Source organism: Microtus oregoni, unplaced genomic scaffold (assembly GCF_018167655.1).
Source record: "Microtus oregoni isolate MIOR12 unplaced genomic scaffold, Mior012 000006F_ref0000085, whole genome shotgun sequence".
NCBI classification, from domain to species: Eukaryota; Metazoa; Chordata; class Mammalia; order Rodentia; family Cricetidae; genus Microtus; species Microtus oregoni.
Genome location: NW_024543065.1, coordinates 9,233,268 through 9,256,949, shown reverse-complemented (window position 1 = coordinate 9,256,949; position 23,682 = coordinate 9,233,268). Strand labels below are relative to the sequence as shown.

Sequence of the window (23,682 nt, the reverse complement as noted above, 5' to 3'; positions counted from 1 at the left end):
AATTAAGCTGTGCAGAGAGCTCTCCTGTAGATCAGAAGGTTCACTCTTATGCAAAGTCAAAACACGCAAGTTCCAAATCTCAGCAATCAAAAAGATCTTCCTGGATGAAATGGGGATACAGTAAGAGGCTGACTTGTGGATGGAATAAAACCCCAAAACATAATGCCCCAAACCTCCAGAAAGAGTAAAACTCAGGCTTCCAAGATCATGTTAGTATGAAAGTACTAATTATATAGATAATTTTGTAGCATGCACTGTCTAAGTTGAGGGTCATTTGGCATTTTTCATGCACACGTAAAAGTCCCAGAATTACTTCTGCATCTAAATGATACGACTATCTATGACACGAAGTGCATTCATCACACCATTGTGTTCTTCAGTAATCACCTGAAAACCAGCAATTCTAAAGAAACATTTTCTAACACAACTGTTAGATGTGTTGTCACAGGTGCTTTTCCCTGAGATCTGGTAAAGGAAGGAGAACCTAATAAGCGTAGCTTTCCCCACTGAAGTCTCTAAGGTAGAGTCCTAGTGAACTAAGCAGAGTGGCTCAGATTGTGACCTTTTTGTTTTGCCAAATTCAGAAGACCCTGTCAGGAGCAGTATTAGTTAGTTTTCTTGTTACCATGACCAAATAGCCAATAAGAAGCAACGTGATGGAGAGAGTGTTTACTATGACTTAACTGTTTCAGCAGTTGGAGGAGATACAGTCCTTCATGGTATAGATGGAACTGGAGATAAGGTAGCTGCAACGGGGAAAGAGAATGAACAGGAAGTGGGCTAGATGATGAAAACACCAGGGTCTAAGGGCAGTGATGCACTTTTTCTAACAAGACTCCAACTCCTGAAGATTCAACAAGCTTTTAGAAGAGTCCTGTCCTCTGGAAAGCAAGAGTCAAGTGCTTGAGTCTACAGGGGCCTTTCACATTTAGACTGCAGCAGAAGGAGCAAAGGTCCTGACATAAGTGGGTCTTAAAGTCACCACCATTTATATTTAGTTGTGTGTTAACATTTGTCTCTGGTAGAGCCTGGCAACAGTTACAGTCTTGCAATTTGGGGTTTAATGAGTGCACTTTAATCTCATCAAACATTAACATGAAGGCTCCTTGTAAAGATGTTATATGAATCACATAACTCTCAGAACCAGAGGAGACTCAGAGAGCTCTGCATTCCAAAGTGACCAGTAAGCATCTGTAGACAAACTGAAGATAAAGTACAGGAATAACTGGATTGGTTATGTCTAAATATTTCCCCTTATTTGAACAAGGTCTAACTAGTTAGCAGACTCTGATTAACTCCAGTTCAGATGCTGCTTGAGACAGGGTAATACTCATTGGTTACAACATTATGCTCTAAATAAGTTTTTTGCCTTGTTAACATTTTGATACATTGCAGCTTATTATGAAAAAACTGAAAAATGAATTTGAGAACTGTGACCAAACCTAAAATACCTTAGTTCAAATAATAGTTAAACTAAACGAGACAAAAACAGCGGTTGGACACCATGTTCTAACTCGTCTATGAATGCTTTATTGGTGTTTGGGGGTTTCTAGAGACCACAGAAGTTTCAGTAACTTCTTAGAAGGACTTTCAGAATTTGTAAAAATGTGTTATATTCACGTTACATTTTACCATACGAACAGTTTCAGATGAGAATAACTGTAGACAGAAGATACACATTGATTAGCCCAGGAGAAACAAAGCAAAAGAAGTTAGTCATTCTCTCCCAGTGGAAGCATGCAGAATGGGTAATCTCCTACCCTGTATGACAAGGATGGAGTACTGCTAACTAAGGAAGCTCGCTCAACTCTTGCAGCCAGGGTCTTGTTAAAAACATAGTCACATCACTAGGGAATGCTCAAGTGGCAAATGTTTACTTCATCTGTATTAGCCACGGAGTCTCACTGATACAGCATGGCTCTGGAGCCTCCAGATGAGTGAGATAAAACAATTAGTGAGTACTAATAGAAAGTAGCCAATGAGAACCTAGTTCACACAGATACAAAACCATTTTAGAAGGCTGACTCAAATATTTTTTTGGTTAGTTCCCTGCAGTGGGATTTTATTTGTATTTTAATAAATAAAGCTTGCTTGAAGTTCAGAGAGTAAAGCAGCCCTGCTGGTCAGCCTTACAGCCCAGGTAGTGGTAACACACCCCTTTAATCCCAGTAGCCACAGTAATTGCCATAGAAACCAGGCAGTGCATGCCTTTAATCCCAGTGGTGCACAACTTTAATCCCACTCCTAGAGAGGATTATAAAATGGGAGGAGACAACTCTACTCTTAGTCTTATTCTGAGATTCCTGGAGGCAGGATCGCCATTTCTGACTGATGTCGAGGTAAGAGCCAGTGCCTGGATGTCTTGCTTATCCCTGATTTTTATTAATCGTGCCTCAGTTCCCCATATCATAGCGGTTGTCAACCTTTGGGTCCCAACCCCACTGACAAGGATCTTTCTCCAAAAAATATTTACATTATGATTCATAAAAGTAGCAAAATTAAGTTATGAAGTAGAAATGAAAATAATTTTATGGTCGAGGGGGTCACCACAGCATAAGGCATTGTATTAAAGGGCTGCAGCCTTAAGAAGGCTCAGAACCACTGCCCTAATATAACATTCATTGTTAAATGATGTGTTTGAACATACAAACCTGCTGAGTTAACCCATTCCTGTACTGTATAGTAGTTAAATGTGTCTGTGTCCCACTGTCTCACATCTCATAAGCATTTTACTTATGACTGTCAACTGCCTCAGTTATAATTCTTTGAATTTGTCTACTGCTTAGCTCATATTAATTTCCTCTCATATCCTAAGAGAAGAGGTTCTGTCTCTTAGAATACCCTTAAATGTCAATTATTTGACAGTCAGCCTTTAATTTTAAATAACAAATGAAATTTTTACCATATAGGAAAGTTTCAGGGAGTTTATTTTGGAATAATAAGTGACAAATGAAACCTCCTTCATATTAAACATTATTTTCACTGTCTTTCTTAGCATAGATGTCTCCCTATACCTACTGACAAGTAGAACTTTTAAACCATGCTTCAAGGTTTATTTGCAATTCCCTTCTCATCATAAAGCCTTCACAGGAAGAATTTGTGCTTCCTTAAGTATGTTCTCATAAGTTAATTTGCTTCAGGGTTGCACTATACCATATTCTACCTCCCAGCAAAGTTGATTTCAGGTGTATCCTTTTATCTAGATAGACACTGGCTTTTAAGAACAGAGACCTTGACTCTATTCTCATCTCTTACAGTACCTAGAATTCCCACTTTAATGTGCTGCTTCAGGTTATTAGATTAAACTGAATATGCAGTGATTTATTTATAATTTTTCTCAAGGTCACATTACAAAGCTAAAGTGCAGCTAAGGGATTTGTAGCTGATGTCTAAAATTTTCTAATTGTTTAGCTCAGTCTGAATCTCAGAAAAGTGGCATTATTTGCTTCCAATTTAGAGTAAATGAAAAGTAGACTAGACAGAGCCCAGAAGAACACAGTGTTCAGACCAGCTGTACTGTGTCTTCAACAGAAAAAGCTAAATTTTATAATTCTAGAAATGTTTCATCTTTCCTGCCTGTCCAATCTTTTGAAGATTCTCCTTTCAGTTTGGGGGATTTTTTGTCCCTAGAGGTCTGAAAGTAGATGTATTTTGCTGACATCTATTGTCACAAAATATTTGGAATCAGCCTGGAAAATTTAAAACTGGTGAGAGTGTTAGTAACCACACTTTATTTTCTATACATAGCCAAACTAAATATGAAGACATGGGATGGCACTGTAGGCATGCCACCGGGCTGTTAAGAATCCAGCAAATGCAAAAATATTTGGAGTTACGAATAGGTCATGAATATTAAGAGCCAAAAATCAAAGTTTAAATAAATCTCTCAGATCTAAGAAGAATCTCTTTGTTTGTTCTTTCAAATTTCTCCTTATTTGGGGACCATTTTCTGTCTTCTGCTTTTACATTTTTTACCACCCCATATTCTCAAAATTGGCTTACTACATAAATTTGTGTATGTGTGAATGCATGAGTTGGTTTGTCTATGTGAACATTCATATGGAAGACAGAGAAGGCCATGTTGGGTGTGTTCCTTTATTAAACTCCACATTTATATTTTGAGACAGAAGCTTTTCACTGAATTTAGAGTCTGTTGATTTTGCTCAGATTGGCTATCCAGGAAGCCTGATATCCTTCCTGACTTTGATTTTCCAGTACTGGGATTAGAGGCTCACACTGTACACCCAGCATCTACTGTTATGCTTATTTTTTTGGTTTGTTTGTTTTCTTTTGTTTGTTAACTTGAATGTTTGTGCTAGAACTCAGGTCTTTGGACTTATGCAGCAAGCACTTTGCCAACTAGACCGTCTCCCTAGCCTCTCAAATATATCTTTAATAAGCATCTACTATGTGCATAACACTTTGATATGCATAAAAATACTACCACCAAGCAATTTGTTTAATATTAATAAACCTGTATGAAATATGGAGCCATTACTCAACATTGTCAAGGAAACTTGCTATTTTCTGGGAATATATACATGGAAGGGTTTCTGTTGTGTGCTATATGATAACCTTGTGCACCTGACTTTGTGTTTTCATTAATTAAATAAAGTCTACCTTGTGTCAAGAGGTAGGGCTAGCAACTAGTTGACAGAAATTATTATAAAGAGTAAGAGACTATATGGAAGATAGTAGAGACAACCACAAAAGTAGCAAGGAGGGACTTTGGGTGTGGTGGTCTCTTTTGATTTGGCAGAGCAGAAGGACACTATCTTTCAGAGACACTGGCAAAGAAAGAAGGTCAGCTAGCTGCTCCTCCACCTCTGTGAGCTGGCAGGTTTTCACCCCAGCCTCTGATTCTCAAGTCTTATTGATAATAGAACAATAGAGGTTTAGTTAAAGCTGCATTCGACAACAAGGACAGGAGGCAGATCCAGAGAGATATAAAAGTCCCCTAGGGGCTGCTCCTTTGAAGCCTCAATTATTGGCGAAGTCAGTACTAGATTCAGGTGCAGCCGATGTACTGGAAATAAAACAACAGGCTTCCACCTCTGACTAAGTATTACATAGGTTTGGAGAGAAGAATCTCTGATATGGTTTTGTGATGATAATAAAACAGTGCATTTGAAGCTACAGAAACAGTAAGGAAACACGTTATCTGTCTAAGGAAAGGGAAAACTATACAATGAGGCAGAAGGAGAATGCAGCAAGGAGGGGAATAGAGAGTCATGCATGCTTAGGGATGCTGGAAATCTATTTCCTGCAGAGGAAGCCTTCATTTGGAGGTCAAAATCAGAATTAAGCACTTCTTAACTAAAGAGTTGACACCCTCCAGGCTTTTGCTGTGTAGTCAGCTTCCCTTGGTCCGAGAACACAACATTGCCTCACCTAGAAGCAAACACATTTTCTGTGTACTGGGAGGACAGTCACTAAATAAGAATGAGTTTTCTCCATAATATTACTATATAAATAACCTATTAAGCCAAGAAGGGAAAAATTTCTCCCTTTTCTACTTATCTATATATATTCTCGCCAAATTCTCCACATCTCAAACTTCTCTGCTTACCTCAAATGCATCTATTTTTAACCTGTAATATGAAGGTATTTGGCAATTTTTTTATTATTAGAAATGTTTTGATTTCATCATATATTTGAAGGTGAAGTTTTTCACAGAATGGTGAGCTTACTTTTGTCTCCACGTTCATTAGACTAACACAATTTTTTGATTCAGCACATTTAATCTACATTCTTAATAAATATCAAAATAATAAGTCTGTGTGCAGTGCTTAGTACTCAGTAAACCCCACAATATGTATATATATGGAGAGAGAGAGAGAGAGAGAGAGAGAGAGAGAGAGAGAGAGAATGTGATGTTAGAGCAACAGGTATAAACAGGAAACTTTAGAACAATTGTTTTCCATTACGTTGCTGTGCTTTCAAAGTGGGTGAGAAAGTAAAATGAGGACTACAGTCATGTTTTGCTTCTGCAAGCAGAGATCTAGCCCTTCCTTTTAAGAGCCTCTGTTGCTAATACAGCTCCCTACATTTTCAGGAGAACGTTGAAGGTGAAGACTGCAGCCGTTGCAAATCTGGCTTCTTCAACTTGCAAGAGGATAATCCAAAAGGCTGTAATGAGTGCTTCTGTTCAGGGGTATCCAACAGATGTCAGAGTTCCTACTGGACCTATGGAAATGTAAGGATGCTCATTGCCCTCACACGCTGCCCCAAGCTCCTGCTTCTTCCCATCTCTGCTACTTTTGTTCTTTTGTAGGAAACTGAATAAAAAAAAAAAAAACCAACAACAACAATCAAAAACCAAAACAAAAGCAAACAAACGAAAGCAACCTTAGATAAAACTTAAACTTGTCCAGAAGGAATGCATAAGGAATTTCCTTCAAATACTGTTTTTGTACTTTGGCTCAAAATATTTCAGATTGTATGTGTGGCCTAGAGAGATAACTCAGTGCTTTCTGTCCTTGGAGAGGACTGGAGTTTGGTTCCTAATACGCATAGCCGGTGGCTCACAATTGACGGTAACTCTAGCTCCCGGGCATCTGATGTCTTCCTTTGACCTCGATGGGTATCCGCCCTCATTCACATACCTTATACAAACACACACCATACCCCAAACAACTAAAATAATTTTATTACAGTATTTTTGTAAGTGTTTGGACTGAATCATCTTTGAGATAGATACAATTCTTTCAGGTCCCCTGTGTGAAACATAATGAAAATCATTTTGCTTTCATCCCAAGCACAGGATGTATGAGAGAAAACATACAATCACAATGGTAAATATTGCATTTCCATTCACAAATATAATCTCGGTGTAACTTAATAAAAACCGGTCTTGTCAGCTCTTCAGGAATAAATGAGACTGTCTTTCTAAAGCAAACCCATGTTACATGTCTACCCACATTGCCCATCATGCTCCTCATTGTCTTCAGAGAACCATTTGTTTCCCTGTAGAAAAAAATGTAAGTGGAAAACGGGATTTGGGGGAATTGCTCTAGTCACCTTGTCTGAACTTTGAGTGCAGACCATATAGGAAGCAGGCTGGGAGAATAGGCATTTAGGGTGAATGAAGACATAGATCTCTGGAGACAGACCCCGGAGACACTGTGGGGTTCTTCCTGGAGAGTTATTAATCAATTGTGAACAGCAGAGAGGCGTGCCAGAGTTACATTTTACAGACTGATATTTTTGATAAGCTCCCTCTTAAGCACTTTTTCCAGCTTCGATCTGCAAACTACTCCAGAGGACAATCATGAAATGTTGTACTGTCTATATCGCTTTTAAGTCAAGTAGCTTTTGACTGTACTCTTGTGTCTGAGTGAGGATCTCTAGATACTTATCCAATGTATTGATTTCAAAGAAAACTTCAAGGAAACAATAACAAATGGACTCAAAGTCTAACTTCTTCATTCTGTTTACAGAGTCATGCTTAACAGTTCCTGACAAATCCACTGCTAAATTTAAGTTTTATGGTTTGCCAAGGGACAGAGAAGAGGTCTCACTCAAGTCTTGGTCTTCAGAATGAAGATCCACAATCTTATTCAGATGTCTCAGAACACCTGAAGGACAACTAAAGTTAGATAGAGAAGCAGATGTCAGAATTTACTATTGTTTACTTAGCCAATAGCCTTTGACTGTTTGGTCTTTTCTTTTGAGCAAAGCTGTCTTAGATATCCCAAAGTTTTAAAGATGAACAAAAATAAATCAAATAATCTCTACACAAAAAAGAAAATTAATAGTTATAATTAGTCTATACATTGTTAACCTTAACACCCTGGTTGCTATTAATCATTTGCAACACCAACTATACCTTGGGCAGTAGTATTCTGAAACTGGTGGTGATTTGCCTTGGTTATCAGCTTGCCGAGACTGAGGGTTGAGAAGGACTTAAGTAGAGTACTCCTCTGCATATAGGCAAAGAAGTCTGGATTACATGGATTCTCATTACATAGATGGTTTATCCTACTGATTGATTAAAATGTTGAATAGACAGGAGATGGTATTAATGTTATAAGTGGGGCCTGGCAAGAGGAAAGAAGTCCAAAGGAAAGGTGTTGGGAAGATGAATCAGACCATGGATTCTTCCACTCTGTACCCTGCCATCATGAGTTAAATGGCTCTTCTCCACCAGAATCTGACCACTGTGATGGGCAAATCATTTGGAACCTAGAAGCAAAATAAATCCTTCCCACCTTAAGGTATTGATATTAGGTATTCTGTCACAGTGGCAATGAAACGAAAACAACCCTGGTGTCTTTACCGGTAGGCTTGTATCTCAGCAAACACCACCTTGTCTTAACTAGACAAGATGGCTTCAATTGGAAGTAGAAGGTAGGCCTGACCTTGACTGGGTATAACACTGTAAAGCAAATCATTACAAAATTATTACTCTTTTTTTATTCCTACTTTAAAGTGATTTCCTTTTCTGGGCCAGGCTATAAGTCCCCAGAGTACTTAAATCATGTGGGAAAGTATATATTCAGTTTTGGTATATGTTGTCATAGCAACATTCTTGTGGATTCAAATGACCTGGAGCCTCAAAACAAAACATTTATAAAGTAGGAAGCATTGAAATATTGAATGAAAAACTACCCTTTAGTTCTGGCATGTATGATATCCTTTCGTACTCTGTTCCACGAATACAAATGCAACACTTGTGAGATATTAGGTTTCATAAAACAGTTCTAAATATTATTGAAGTGAAGAGTGTAAAATTCCAAGTCAAATTATTTGATAAATTATATGACATTATAACAATTGTATGAGTTAGAATCAATTTCTATTTTTGGTTAAGCTACCAACTTGCTTGCTATGCAAACATGAGGACCTGAATTAAAATCCCTAGGACTGACATAAATGGCCCTGTGCTATTCGGCAAGCCAATAACCCCAGAACTGGGGAGACAGTGATGGGAGGGTCCTGGGCTTGAAGGCCAATCTAACCAAATCAGGGCCAGGAAAGTTAGAGAAGGAATTGAGGAAGACAGTAGGTGCTAATCTCTAACCTCACCGCATGCATCCGTACTGTATCTGCACGCACGTATGCACAGACACATCTGCCACAAGCGCATGCTCATGCATGTGTGCAGGCATGCATAGCTGGCTCTTGGAGTCACTTTTTAAGGAACAGTAAAAACTGAATATTACATGGGTCAACCAAGATTCTCAAAAGCATCAATTAAAAAATAAACAATGGATTCTATGGGAATACACATGGTAAGCATGGTGATACATACACCGGATACAGTCCCTATGGCTTTTAAGTGTCTGTAGCTTTTCCCCACTCCTAATTTCAAAACAAGCAAGCTCAATGCTGGAATAAATGAACTACTTCTATCTTTTGCTTGTGTGTGTGTGTGTGTGTGTTTTGTGTGTTTTGTTTTTGTAACCAGGAACTGTTATATTTTTTTTAAGATTCAAGATATGCGTGGCTGGTATCTCACAGACATCTCAGGCCGCATTCAGGTGGCTCCCCAGCTTGATGATCCAGACTCACCTCAGCAGATAAGCATCAGCAACTCGGAGGCACGGAGGTCCCTCCTGAATGGACACTACTGGAGGGCACCAGCTCCATATCTAGGAAACAAAGTAAGTCCATTCTGATGGAAACTATATTTTAACTGGCCTATGTAGAAAGTGAGATTTAGTTAATACTTTTTAATTGAAATCAAACATCTACTGTATTAGATTTCCAGGAGCAACATAATGAGATAAGTTGGACAATCTTCACATGACATGACTGATAAAAAGTTGGAGATAGCAAAAGTCTTTGACAGCTTTAGATTTTTATATTGGTTCTAGGTAAGCTTTTTGAAACAGTGACTATTAATGTAATAGCTAGAGTCTTTTGGAAAACATATTTCAGATGTTGGAGTAAACCATGATATATTTATTTAAATATAACCATCTTTTACAGTAGTCTAGGGTGGCATATTTTACAAAGTTCCCCTCATCTCTTTCACTTTTATTTCAAAATTGATAAGCAGGGCAGTTACCTTTTCCTTCTATTCAATATGCACACTAATTGGAAAAATAGAGTTATTATGTATCTAACTCAATGCTTGCTATGAGATATGTATAGACTACATACTTTTTAGAAATTTGGACAGAGAAGTACCCTGAACTAGCCATATTGAAAGCACACTTATAAAATACACACAAAGATGAACAATGAGAGCAACCTTGAAAATTCACAGTGTATGTATGTATTTGTGTGTGTGAAGTTTTTGCTATTATACATAAAGTCTCTCTAGATGTATTTTTTGGTGTTTAGGATTCTGTTTTCTTTTGCCAAATAATTTGTTAGAAACTAAATTTAATTATTATGTGAATAATTTTCCTAGTGTATGAAAATTAGTATCTAGTCAGGGATTAAGTTACCTCATTACACCAGACGCTGGCAATGGCAAAACCTAGTGATGGGGTAATGACATCACCTTTCACTTCTGAGAACATATTGTTAATACTGGTTATATTAAAAAAATAAAACCTCTTCATTGGTTAAGTAAACAAAAGTATACTTACAATTATTATCTGTACTACATAATATGTGAGCATTGAAACAAAAATGATAGTAGTTACAGTCTGCTCAATGAATAGGAACTGGTAATTTTAGCTGATTGAAACATTTTAAGTCATAACCAGGTTCTTATTTTTAACAGGCTTCTAAATGCTACTATGAAAAATGTGTAAATGAATAAAGTAGGTTTTCAATGAACACGTATTTTAAAGTAGACAGCATATGTTGCATAAAATTCAATAGCTGTAATAAAAATATAATTAAACTTTTATTTGCTAGGCCCTTTAAGACATGAAGTCCTTTTATCCTATTCTATTTAGAAACCTCTTATATGCCTGCCTTGAATTTCTTCTGCTTAATATTGCCAAAAAGTAGAAAAATAAAAATGAACTTCTTTTTTGTTGTTGTTGCTGAAAGATCTTCATGAAGAAATTTGGGTCAAAATCGTATGAGCTTCAAACATTTCTTTTCTTTTTTCTTTCTTTTTGTTTTCTTTTTTTTGATGATACTATATTAAAACTTAGCTAATTAAAGATAGTTACTAATAGAAATTACCATTACCACATTTTCCATCCTTTCTTTTTTGGTCATATGCCTTTTCTTTCTGTTGGCTGAAAATCAAACTAACAGAAGGAAAGCAAGCAAGTGGGATATGAAATAACATCAGAGCAAAGCATTTGGACATCCTGTTCATAGTAGTTTGATCCCAAAGATAACTTCCTTCGTCTGGCTGAGCTGTTTCTTCTAACCACCCACAATGAAACACTTCATATTCTGCAGCAGATCATTTTCACTTCACAGAGCTCTGCCTGCCAGTATCCCCATTTCCATTCCATGAGCAAAATGATGGTAAGAGAGTGTGCAAATTCTTTGACGACAGAAGGCATTTTTTAGAGTACCGTGGAAGCCCTCAGTGGTTTACTGTCAGCATCCTCAGTATGAATGAAACAATTTGCCTTAATAACTGAACCATATAAATTTTTGATACCACAATAATACTGCCAGCTCTCAGAAATTACCACAGTACATCTTAACTGTCATGTCACATCACGTAAATTATAGTCATGATGACACACTTTGCTTGCTTGATTTAATATCTTGCTAAGGAAATGGAAAATTGTAGGTCCTTGTTTGTAAATTCAATAAGCTCCCTTCTCTAAACAGTTGAGGCTAATTCTTTTTTTGCCAGTAATTGCCACTTGAATAAGAGCCACTGCTAGAATCTGATAGGAATAGTACATCATGATTTTCTTTTACATCTGCTTAATCACCGAGTTTTATTGATAGCCATGGCCTGTAGACTATGAGAACATGATGTCGTCTCTACTTTTTTAGTGTTAATTCCTAAGGTAAAAAATTATTCATGAAACGTAATCACTTTTCCTTAAAAGTAAATGGAATAAATTGAGAAACATGTTTCTATTTCTTTAGTTATACATACAGCTGCTTGTAATAGATGGGGAAGATGATGTGTGTGTGTGTGCTCCTGTAATAAAGCCACTGCAGTTCTTCCTGCATCTCTTAGCACCCTAACCACACCTGACGAAAGAGCTCCTTTGACATCATACAAGTCATCCTGATTGTCACCAAACTCAAGAATGCAAACCACTTCAATACAGAATACCTTTAATCCTATGAAACAACACTACTTTGTGGAAAGTAAGGGTCTTTAGGAGTGGTTTGGGAAATCCTTCTATGTGTTAATGAATAAAGAAGTTGTTTTGGCCTGTGATAGGGTAGAGCAGAGCTAAGTTGGGAAAATTAAACTGAATGCCGTGAGAAAAAAAGGCAAAGTAAGCAGAATCCATGTAGACGCCAGAGTGGAAAGACATGATGAGCTGCCAGCTAGAACCTTGCAATCTTGGTTTATTGATACAAATGTTTTATATATATATATATATATATATATATATATATATATATATATATATTCTGGTATTGATTAAGATATTGTGTTTGTGCAGTTCATTTAAAAATTGTAATGTCCAATTAAGAAAGATAGGTTAATAGATAATCGTCTATAATAGTCAAGCTTGTAGTCATGTTAGTTAGATTTTCTAGATGTACAGAGATATATTTCAGATGGATATATAATTTTCAAACCTTTCAAAGACTACAGAATGTGGCATTTAAAATGTTTTAAGAGCTTAGGACTTTTTATGACAATGAGACACATCTGCTCCTGGCAGTACCAATTACTTCAAGAGGAAGATGGGCATCGAAGAGGCTTCTTATGGATTTTGTTAGACATTTGGGCAAGAAACTGCTCTTGTCTGAACTGCTTGATGTTATGCTGTATGAACTGGACATACAGGACCCACAGAAAAATGACTTCTGAAGTTACCTAAAGAAGGTGAGACAGTCCTTTGGAGTTCATGAAGTATCATGAAAAAGTCTTCAAGACATTCTGTAGAATACAGAAAAAAGCTACTGATAAATTGCCAATATAGACAGAACTGTCTTTAATATTTAAAAGTCTGCTGGATACTTTGAGCCTCTAGGCTGAAGATGGTTGCTCCAAGAATACAGAAAAACTTTGGGTGACTTTCCAGACAGCAGGATTTCTCTGTTATTTCTAGAATTCTGGAAGTTGCTTATGATGCGTCTCCTGCTTACTTAGATAATATTACATCTTTCTGGAGTCTTTGATGGAGTTGAAGAATAAATAGTTATAGTTATAGTTTTCCTTAGATATGATAAAAGGTAAAGTAGATATAAATATTATAACTGTAATTCTTGCTTAATACCTGTATTGTTATATGTAATTTTACTATGTAAAAGTTAAAAACTTCCTTTTTATTTAAACAGAAAATGGGAAATGGTGTGGTAAGTCCTTCTGTCTATGTGTTGGTTTTATTGGTTAATGAATAAAGAAACTGTTTTGGCCTGTAATAGGGTAGGACAGAGCTCTGAGGGGAAAACTAAACTGAATGCTGGGAGAAAGAAGGCAGACTCAGGAGATGCCATGTAGCTGCCAGAGGGGAAAGATGCAAGCTGTCAGCTGGAACCTTGCCCATAGGCCACAGGCCTTGTGGTAAAATGTAAAATAATAGAAATGGGTTCATTTAAGATTTAAGAGTTAGCCAGAAATATGCTTAAGTTATTGATCAAACAGTACTGCAAATAATAGTTTCTGTATGATTATTTTGGGCATCTGGGCAACCAGGAAATGAACAAGCAGCCTCCTTACAACATGGTAAGTGTGTGTGAATCATGGATGAAGTTCACAAGATTGTAGCCAATTTATATACAGGCCACCAAAACTATTTCGTCATCTCAACTGTGAATTAATTCCTCATTAGTAATCATGCCAATGTTTTCTCCTATGTGAGCGGTTGTCAGGCACCATTGAGAGTTTTTTTCTATGTGATTTTCCCATATCATTCTCAATTCTCCCAAAGGGTTAACTCAGCTGCCCACTGGGTGCAGTGGGTAACATTTTATTTTCACAATCCTGGGCAAATGTTACTGCTTGTCTTTAGGGCATTGTGCAAGTGGTTGTTGTGTAGTTGAACAGGCAGAAGAGGAGCACAGAGCTAGATAGAGGACAGAGAACGGTGCTGGCTTTCTGAAAGCAGCTGCTGTTCAGAAACAGTTTGGGAATTTCAGAGTTAGGCTAATTTACTGCATTAGTAAACTAAATGCTGCTGGAATACTGATAAAGTCATTTGCTTAAGGGTCCCCTAGTGGACTGAAATGGTTGGTGCAGTATCCAAGAGCAGTTCTCTGTGTCTGTAAAATTCTCTGAGAAGCTGCTTTGGTGCACTTGTTTCAGTTTTTACATTCCTGTTAAGTTTAAAATTCTGTCTTTGAACATTACTGAATTAACCATAGGAGACCTTTTTTTTTTTTTGACAAAATCACTCTTATTTTCGATACCATCATATTGGATATCTTTGACTAGTTCAGAGAAACATCCATTATTTTATGCTGCTAGTAATGACTATAATTAGTTTGGGTTTAAGCTCTGCCTGATGAAGCCTTTCCATGAAGCATCTCTGGCAAATTCTTTTGATGTACTCACAAGACGTTCTCTGGAGAGCCCACTTTACATCTGTGTACAGGAAGAAAATGAATGCTGGAATCGCTCAGGCAGTGTGGATCTTATTACATAAAAAGATCTGAGAAAATACATTGATTGATGGTACATTCTTAAACAAACAAACAAGGATGAAAAAAATTATTTTGATTAGGGTGTTGACATATGACCCCTGAGGGGGAGTTTTTGTGGAAGTTGGAAGCAGATTTCAAACTCATTTGTTTAAAAAAGTTAAAACACTAGCAGTCATCTTCCACGCTTCTCAACATTGTTCAAAAGTGAAGTTCAAGCAGAGTAGGGTAGTAATAGGGGCAGCGGGGCTAGCTTATGCCCCGAAATAATTACACGGACACTGTATTCTTTTAAACACTGCTTGGCCCTTTAGCTCTAGGACTTACAGGCTAATTCTCACATCCCAATCAACCCATCTCTAATAATCTGTGACAACGGGTCTTACTGGGAAGATTCTAGCTCAGTCCATCCTGGATCGGAGCTTCATGGCGTGTGTCTGCCCAGGAGCAGAGCATGGCGTCTCTCTGAGGCGTCTGCTCCCGAGAGGAGAGCTGTGGAGTCTGAGCTCACTTCCTCTTCCTCCCAGCGTTCTGTTCTGTTTATTCCTCCCACCTATCTTCTAACCAATAAAATGGGCCAAGGCAGCTCCTTTATTAGCCAATGACCTTCCTCCATCATTTCCCCTTTTTCTGTCTAAACAAAAAAAAGGCTTTAACTTTAACATAGCAAAATTACATATAACAAAACAGTTATCAAGTAAAAGTTACAATAATCTTTATCATAACTAAGGAAAACTATAACTATAACTAACTATTCTTAACTCCATCAAAGACTCCAGAAAGATACAATACTACCTAAGCAAACAAGAAAAAAGCAACTTTTAAAACTCTAGAAATGATAGGGACATCTCGCTGCCTGGACAGTCACCCAAAGTTCCTCTGTACCATTGGGGCATCCATCTTCAGCCTACAGGCCCATAGTTTCAAGCAGACATTTCATTTCCACAAAGCAGGAAATTTCAAAGTCAGTTCAGTCACTATCTGTTGTGTCCTGCAGAATGTCTCGCAGACTCTTTCATGAATCAGGCACCCCGAAAGATCATCTCACCTTAGGCAAGTTCAATAGTCCTCTCTCTGCGGGTTCTCTGTGTCCAGTTTATGCAATAGTCCAGGCAAGAGCAGTTTCTTGCCCAAATGGCTATCAAACTCCATAAGGATCCTCTTCGATGCCCATCTTCCTCTTGAAGTAGATTGGTGCTGCCAGAAGCAGAATGTCTCATTGTCATGAAAAGTCCTAAGTTATTAAAACATTAAATGTCCTAGTCTGTAATCTTTGAAAGACATAAAAAATGTCTATCTAAAATATATCTCTATATATCTAGAAAATCTTAACTAACATGACTACAAACTCGACTATTATGATTATCTATTAACTACCTATATACACTACATTTTTAAATGAACTACACAATCACAATACCTTAATCAATATCAGAAATACATATACATATAACAAAATTGACCTTAAATCGCTATCAATAAAGCAAAATCTATCCTAATGCAAATTATTCATATCTATATCATATCCCCCTTTAAATGTAAAAGAACATTTATAAACAATATTTGGGAATATGGGTGCAGTTTTTTCTCTTCAAACTGCTTCCTGATGAATGGGGGCGTCGTTAATTAGGTCTTTCACGGTATAACCTGTGTGCTAGTTTTGTCTCAGTTGGCAGTGGAGTGAAGCAATTTTTTGAAGGCGTGCACAGGAACCATTCAGGAGGACGTGGTCTATCATACCACATTGGGATGGAAGCAATCCACAGACTCTCACCCTCTGTGAAAACAAAATAAGAAACTCCTTTCCAAAGTATCATATCCTTAGATCCAAATTCAAAATATCTATGTTGGATTAGTTCAGCAGCATTTATAAATAAATATCTTTTAGCATCTGTTGCTCCTTCCTCAGCATTTAAATAATTTAAAGAGAGCATAATAGCATACAGTATCAAAATTTTCTGTGTATTTTCCATCGTTGTGCAGCTTTGTTTTAACCTCTATTTTGTTTATTTTTACTTTTAACTCTTTGCTTTTTGAGACAGGTTCTCTGTATCTTTAACCTGAAGTAACTCTGTAGACCAGGCTGTCTTTGAACTCTCAGAGATCCGCCTGTCTCTGCCTCCCAGGCATTGGGATTAAAGGTGTACACTACTACACCTTGAACTCACAGAGATCTGTTTGTCTCTGCCTTCTAGGCACTGGGATTAAAGGCGTGTGCTACCAAACCTTGAAGTCACAGAGGTCCATCTCCCTCTGCCTTCCAAGTGTTAGGATTAAAGGTGTGTACTACCACACACAACAACTCTCTTCCTTTTTTTTTTGTTTTTTACTTTAAGAATTTTGACTTTTAGTCTGCATATATTTTTAACATGCTGTAAATCATTTAAAAATTTTCTTTGTCTTTGAATCTCTCTTTACTGTATCTCTTTCTGTTTTTCTGACCACACGAGTCTTTAATTTACCAAGCAATCTCATTGGACTAAAGGTGTGGCTTTGCAGGCTAGATGTAGTCCATTCCTTAGCTTTCCAGCCTCATGGCTGAGGTACTGGCTGTAGCCATGTTTACTGCCACAACTCTATGGCATTTCAAGGTCCCTGCCAGCAAATGAGCTTCAGCAGCCTGTGCTTGCAAACCGCACGAACTGCCTGCATAAAAGAGTCAGAGTTTTCCCTGGCAGGACAGCCCAGAAAGCCGGCATTTTTAAACGGCGCAGCTTTTTTCCTGCTCTGGCTGAAAACCGAAAAGCATGCGTTCAGCTTTTCGTCAACACCATTTAAGTGTTTCGTGGCAGGACCTCTTAATGAGCTGCAGGGTTTTGCAGCTAAAGCTGAGTCAGGAAGCCTCTATTAAATGAGGCGCTTGCTTGCCTCTGGCCAGCAGAGTAGACCCGAGCAATTGTTGCTACCACGTCGGGCACCATTTGTAGTAATAGGGGCGGCGGGGCTGCGTCCCCAGCACCCTGACTGCCTGCTCGGCTAGCTTATGCCCCGAAATAATTACAGGGACACTGTATTCTTTTAAACACTGCTTGGCCCTTTAGCTCTAGGACTTACAGGCTAATTCTCACATCCCGATCAACCCATCTCTAATAATCTGTGACAACCGGTCTTACTGGGAAGATTCTAGTCTAGTCCATCCTGGGTCGGAGCTTCATGGCATGTGTCTGCCCAGGAGCGGGGCATGGCGTCTCTCTGAGGCGTCTGCTCCCGTGGTATCTCAGCGGCGATAGGCTGGAGGAGTGGGAGGATCTCCCATAATAGAGTAGGGTACTCTTGCCTGAAATCCAGAACTCAGGTGAGGAGGGAGGGTCACTTTGAGTTTGAGGTTAGTAATTCGTGGGTACATAGTACTTCTAGGATAGACAGAGTGAGAGCCTGTATAATAAATAAATAAACAAATAAGTCACCAACAAGTGGAATTTTCCTTTCTTTTCTCCACCAACAATTCCCTCTAACTTGAATCTAACTTGAATTTTGAATTAAGTCAAATGGATTAATTAAAATCACTCTGAATGTAGAGAAAGACCTGGCCATAAAAGTTAAAAGGGTAAGTCAGCTTTTAGTTTCTTTAATTTCAAAAATCAAAACCTATCAAGAATGATTTAGAAATAGACTGGGACCCAGAAAATATTTTCTCCCTGGAAAAACTCAGATAAATTGTTAAGGATAAATGAGTAAATACATGTTGAAACATGAATAGACCAAGGAATCACTCATTGATTATAATCACTATGAAATCTGCTATGCAAAAGTACCTACCCCTCCTAAGGATTCAAGGTCACCAAGAATAGTCTTAGAGCAAAGATATATTCTTGCTATAATATTAGTTTGAGATGTACTTTATTTCTCTCCGAAAAATAGTATATAAAAGAGCATTCTAATGTTCATACACATTTTGTTTTCCTTGTTTTATGATGAAATGTAATAGGCACAAAGAACACTTTTTATAATTACCTGTAAGAGTTAAGTTAGGTAGGGAAACATTCAGTTTAATATTGGTGGAGGTTTCTATTCCCCAGTCCTGCAGTATCCACACAGAAACTACATTATTTGCAATACTGTTTTGCCAATAGCTTAAGCATATTTCTGGCTAACTTTTATATCTTTAATTAACCCATTTCTATTAATCTTTGTATTATCACGTGGCTGTGACTTACCAGCAAGGTTCCAACGGGCACCAGTGGAGGTGTTTTCTCTCCTGCAGTGGCTGCATGGCTTCTCACAAATTCTGTATATAGATCTCTTTCAGCCTGACAATATTCTATTAAGTCATTGGCCAACAGCAGCTTCTTTATTAACCAGTGGCAGTAAAACATATTCACAGCACACATCACCTCCCACATCAGTTTAACAACAAGTTATAAGAGAGATAAAGTAATTTCCTTAGTAGTATTTCAGTGTGAATAGGTTGTGGTTTGATAGACAACAAAACTAATAAAATCTAGTACTTTATCATTGGAATTTTTTTGGGGGGGTCAGGCCAGAGGAATTCATGGTCACTATGATTTTACACAAAATATTTCATCTAATATATTCACTCAGTTGTGAAATTCTGTTTTCATGTGTGTTAATATATGCAGTCAAAATCATTAGCGAGTAAACCGAGAGACCTCAACTAGGATAACAAGGAAATCACAATGGGTATCTAGATGTGTGCTACCCTTTGCATTTGGAATTGTTCAGACGTTGATTTTTTTACTTCTTTGAGTCATTTAGCTTTGGAATAAAAGTACTGAAGCAACATACCCAACAGAACACTTATGAGCAGAATCAATAAGCACAGGGCGGGAGACCAAGGCAGAAGGTTTGAGATCAATCCACCCCGGGTTATAGAGTGCAGCCCTATCTCAAGCAAAGGAAAAAATAAAAATACGAATTATTTGAATGGGAAAGAAAGCAAAGAACAGCAGAGAAGACACAGACACAAACCTAAATCAAAAGGAAGAGAATGAAAAAAAGTTAAGCAAAGAGGATAATGACATGTAAAGAAATGTAAATAAGGCTTCTGTGGTGATTGCAGTTTCAGTAAAGTGTCTGCTGTACGTACAAGTTTGAGCTTCAAATCTGAGTTCAAATCTCTAGTCTCCAAGTGAAAACCACAAAGAGCAGCCTTCAACTCTAATCCTAGTGTTTCAGCAGCAAAAAAAATTGTTTTGTAGCTTGCCGACCAAATTGGCAAGTTCCAGCTTCACGAAGGAACCCGGTCTCACAAAATAAAGGTGGTAGCCAATTTAGGAAGATCACATTGTATACATGCAAACATATGCACGAACATACACACAAAAATAATAATTAAAATGACTTAAAAATTACAGAGGAGATATCAAAAGGTGAAATAGGGCAAAACACGAGAATTCATATACTAAGTATCAGTAACTTGAAAAATGACAAAATGCAACACAGTGATTTGACTCGGTAGAAAAGCCCCTCACTCCCTTTAGTCTTACAAGCAGTGGGAGCTTCTTCTCTTGCAACTTTGTATGACTTGAAATCTTTGGTTTAAATAAAACCTTGACCAGGGAGGTAAGAAAATATCTAAATGTCATCATTTAAGTTACAGATGAAAATAAAAGCAAACACCTTTTAGCAATCACTATTTATCCAAAGATTCAAATGTCAGTATAGCTAATAAAGAGGTCCATGATTGCCCCATTCATATGTGGACACTTAATTTTTAGCCAAATGTCAAATCTGTTCCAGTAGGATGGACCATGGCTCTGGAGTCAAGAATTATTTGCAGGGAAAAGGATAAGTTATGCACTTTTACCTTATCATGAATAAAAATGAATTCCACTTGGAAACAAAGATTAAAATTTCATAATCATGCTAACTGAGCTCTCTGAAGATAACACATTGAGTTGTCTGCTTGGCTGACAAATGGGGTCTGGATTTATTTCCCTCATTTAAGTCACAGGAACACTTGAACAAAAGTATGTGACTGGACAGCTTCTAATATTGAGCATCAGATACGAAGGTAACACAATCACTGAGAAAGGTGAACCAAAGAATTTTGGTTTATAGATGCCTCAGGTTAGCTCCCAAGCCATAGTTTCTGAAGGGAAGTACATTGAAGGAAAATCTCAATGGAGCATGGAAAAGCCAAGCAGAAAGTTTGGCATGCATGGAGGCCAACTTAGAAAGAATCTGCTCAGTAAAATGTAAAGGAAGAACAAGCTGCAGAATAGCATGAGATCTGAATTTCTGCAAGAAGAGATCTTGCATTTCTGCAAGAGATCTGCATTTCTGCAAGAAGAGATCTTGCATTTCTGCAAGAGATCTGCATTTCTGCAAGAAGGGACCCAACTGTTGAGTGGCAAATGAAGAAAACCTGCCAAAGCTGTTGTACAAGTCACCAGAAAGAAGTGGTTATCAGGAAAAGGGGAGGGAGTGGGAACTGGGTTTGGTATGTGAAATGAGAAAAGATTGTTTTTTTTAAAAAAAGAAATTTAAAAAAGAAGTGGTTGGGAAAATGCCTGAAGCAAAACTTGTTGCCTGGAATTGGTTTGTTTCCCCCACATTCTGACCTAAAGTGCCTTCATAGCAGTGAGGACACCAGGTAAAGTATAGGACACTTTCTTAGTAAAGAGATCCATGCTAACAAATTCTGAAGGCAAGTCTGGAAAGAATCTAATGAAAAGAATTATCTTTCCCCCCAAAAAACCCCCAAAAAACAAAAAATAAAACTGTATACCAAGACCAAGTCAAATCTAATTAAAGTACAATGAAATCTGGGACTTAGCACCCCAAAATCCACCATGTCTGGTATTATATCAGATAATACAAGGCACAGGACACATGAGAAGAAGTAGAACATATGAACCATCACCGGAAGCAAAATCGGGTCAAGGGAGGAGACTCAAATATGACAGAATAACCATGACAAGGAATGATAGAATCTGATTAGGAAGAGAGAAGGTAAAAAGGAAGCAGTCAGGGGTGTAGCAAGTGATAAAGCATTCAGAGAAGAATAAAGACAAGAAACAGAGCTTATTCAGTCTGTGACGATCAACTGTCAACTTGATGGAATGAAGAATCAGCTGGGAGGTGGGTATATGGCCATGGCTCTGCGATTAGCTAGTTTATGTTAATTATAGAGGTGAAGAGACTACTCCTATTTCTGAGCAGCAGTATTCCCTGGCTAGGATTCATGCATGGAGTCATCTCTCTTGGATTTATTACGATGCGTGCTTCAAAATATTGCACCCATGACTTATCTAACAAGATGGGAAGCAGCTTTGACCTATGAGACAAATAGACCCCCTTCCCCTTAAGCTGATTTTGTCAGAGTCCTTTATCATACAAAGAGGAAAAGAAACTAAGTAACTGATGGTTTGTAAGATGATTTGGGTGTTGGTGCCCTCCCAACCTCATGTGATAGAACTCAGAGGTGGACCTTTTGGGAAGTGATTTGCTTATTCCTTTGTTAATGAGTTCAGTATTCTTATAAAAATGGTAAAGGGAACTGAACTGCAACTTAAGGGTGCAGTGTTTTGCTTTTCTTTTTAAAAGTGTTTTTTATTGAAAATCGATTTTTTATACAATATATTTAATATATTCTAATTATGGTTTTCTCTTCCTCTACTTCTCCCAGTTTCTCCATACCTTCTCACGCATCTGGATCCATCTCCTTTATTGTCTCTTGTTAGAAAATAATAGACTTTCAAGAGATTATAATAATATGAAATACAAGACAAAACAAAAGCAAACATGCCAGAATAGTACAAAAAAAGGGCCAAAGAAAAGGCAGAGGAAATAGATATAGACATAAGGACCCACTAATTTGCACACTCAGGAATTCCATAAAAACAAAAAAACCAGAAATAAGCCATAATGTATAGCAGAGAAGAAGCTCTCATCTGATGATGAGGCTACTGATGGTTGATGTTAGACCTCATGTTCTCCAAACTGTGAACAATACATTTCTGTTGTTTCTAAGTGGCCCAGTGTGTGGTGTTTTGTTCTGTTAGAGTTGAATAGACTGAGGTTTTGCAAACTAAAGTGTAATACAAAGATATTTAAAGGGATATTTTTGGTGTTGTTGATGTTGAGAAATGAAAGGTAACAAAATAACAAAGCCTGTACTGTCAGTACAGAATTTTTACCAGACAAAAATATCTTTGAAAAATGAAGACAAAGATTTTCCCAGAGAAATAAATCACAAAGAGAGCTACATTACAGGAGATGGAGAAAATTCTTCAGGCACAAGGCATTCCAGATGGAAATCTGGTCCTACAAGACAGACTAAATATATTAGAAAAATAAACAAAAAGGTTTTTTTCTTCCCTACTACTGCTAGCTCGAAGACCTCTAGCCTGCTATTTTGTATTAACCCTCAGGTCGAGCACAACATTTATTGAATAAATGACCAAAGATAGCAACTTAGGCTAAAATTTCAAGTATTGTGTGTAAAAGTTTCTGAACTGGGAAAAGGGAAGATGGCAACATGGTCAGTGTGTTTAGAAAAGCTTCCAATGCCCTCTGACACTCCTTATCTCAAAACTAAAGCGAACACACAAACATTATTTCAGAAACCAATTATCTATAAGTGTTTTCATCATTTATTCTTCTCATACATTGCATCCCAATCTCAGTTTATGATTCATTCACTTTTCCCAGTGACTCCCCACTGTAACCTCCCCCACTTTCCCATATCTACTCCTTTTCTGTTTCTCTTCAGAAAACAGCAGCCCCTCTACCAGGGATATCAATCAAATAAAACACAAGTTATAATAAGACTAGGCATACATCCTTACATCAAGGCTGGGTGAGGCAATCCAGGAGGAGTAAAAGGGACCTAAGAGCAGGCAAAAGAGTCATAGATCTAATCTACATGGAAAGTAGAAAAAGACAAGATCTCCTGAGTAAATTGGGAGAGGGTTGAAGGGGAGGGGAGAGGCAGGAAGGAAGCAGAGAAAAATGTAGAGCTCGATAAAAATCAATAAAAAAGAATTAAAAAAAGGGTCAACGATACACTCCTTTCCTGCTGTTGGGAATCCCACAAGACTCTAAAGCTGCACAACCATAACATAAGCAGAG

At 37.6% G+C, this 23,682-nt stretch overlaps 1 protein-coding gene across 3 annotated transcripts in view; it reads left to right on the top strand.

The window, feature by feature from the left end:
- The window catches only part of Lama2 (laminin subunit alpha 2), a 583,059-nt gene that overhangs the window by 267,216 nt on the left and 292,161 nt on the right, over positions 1 to 23,682 (top strand). For all 3 annotated transcript variants that reach the window (XM_041653904.1, XM_041653903.1, XM_041653905.1), the window contains exons 11-12: positions 6,056 to 6,196; positions 9,432 to 9,605. In XM_041653904.1, coding sequence (XP_041509838.1) covers positions 6,056 to 6,196; positions 9,432 to 9,605 — 315 coding nt within the window. The remainder of the gene's footprint in view (positions 1 to 6,055; positions 6,197 to 9,431; positions 9,606 to 23,682) is intronic.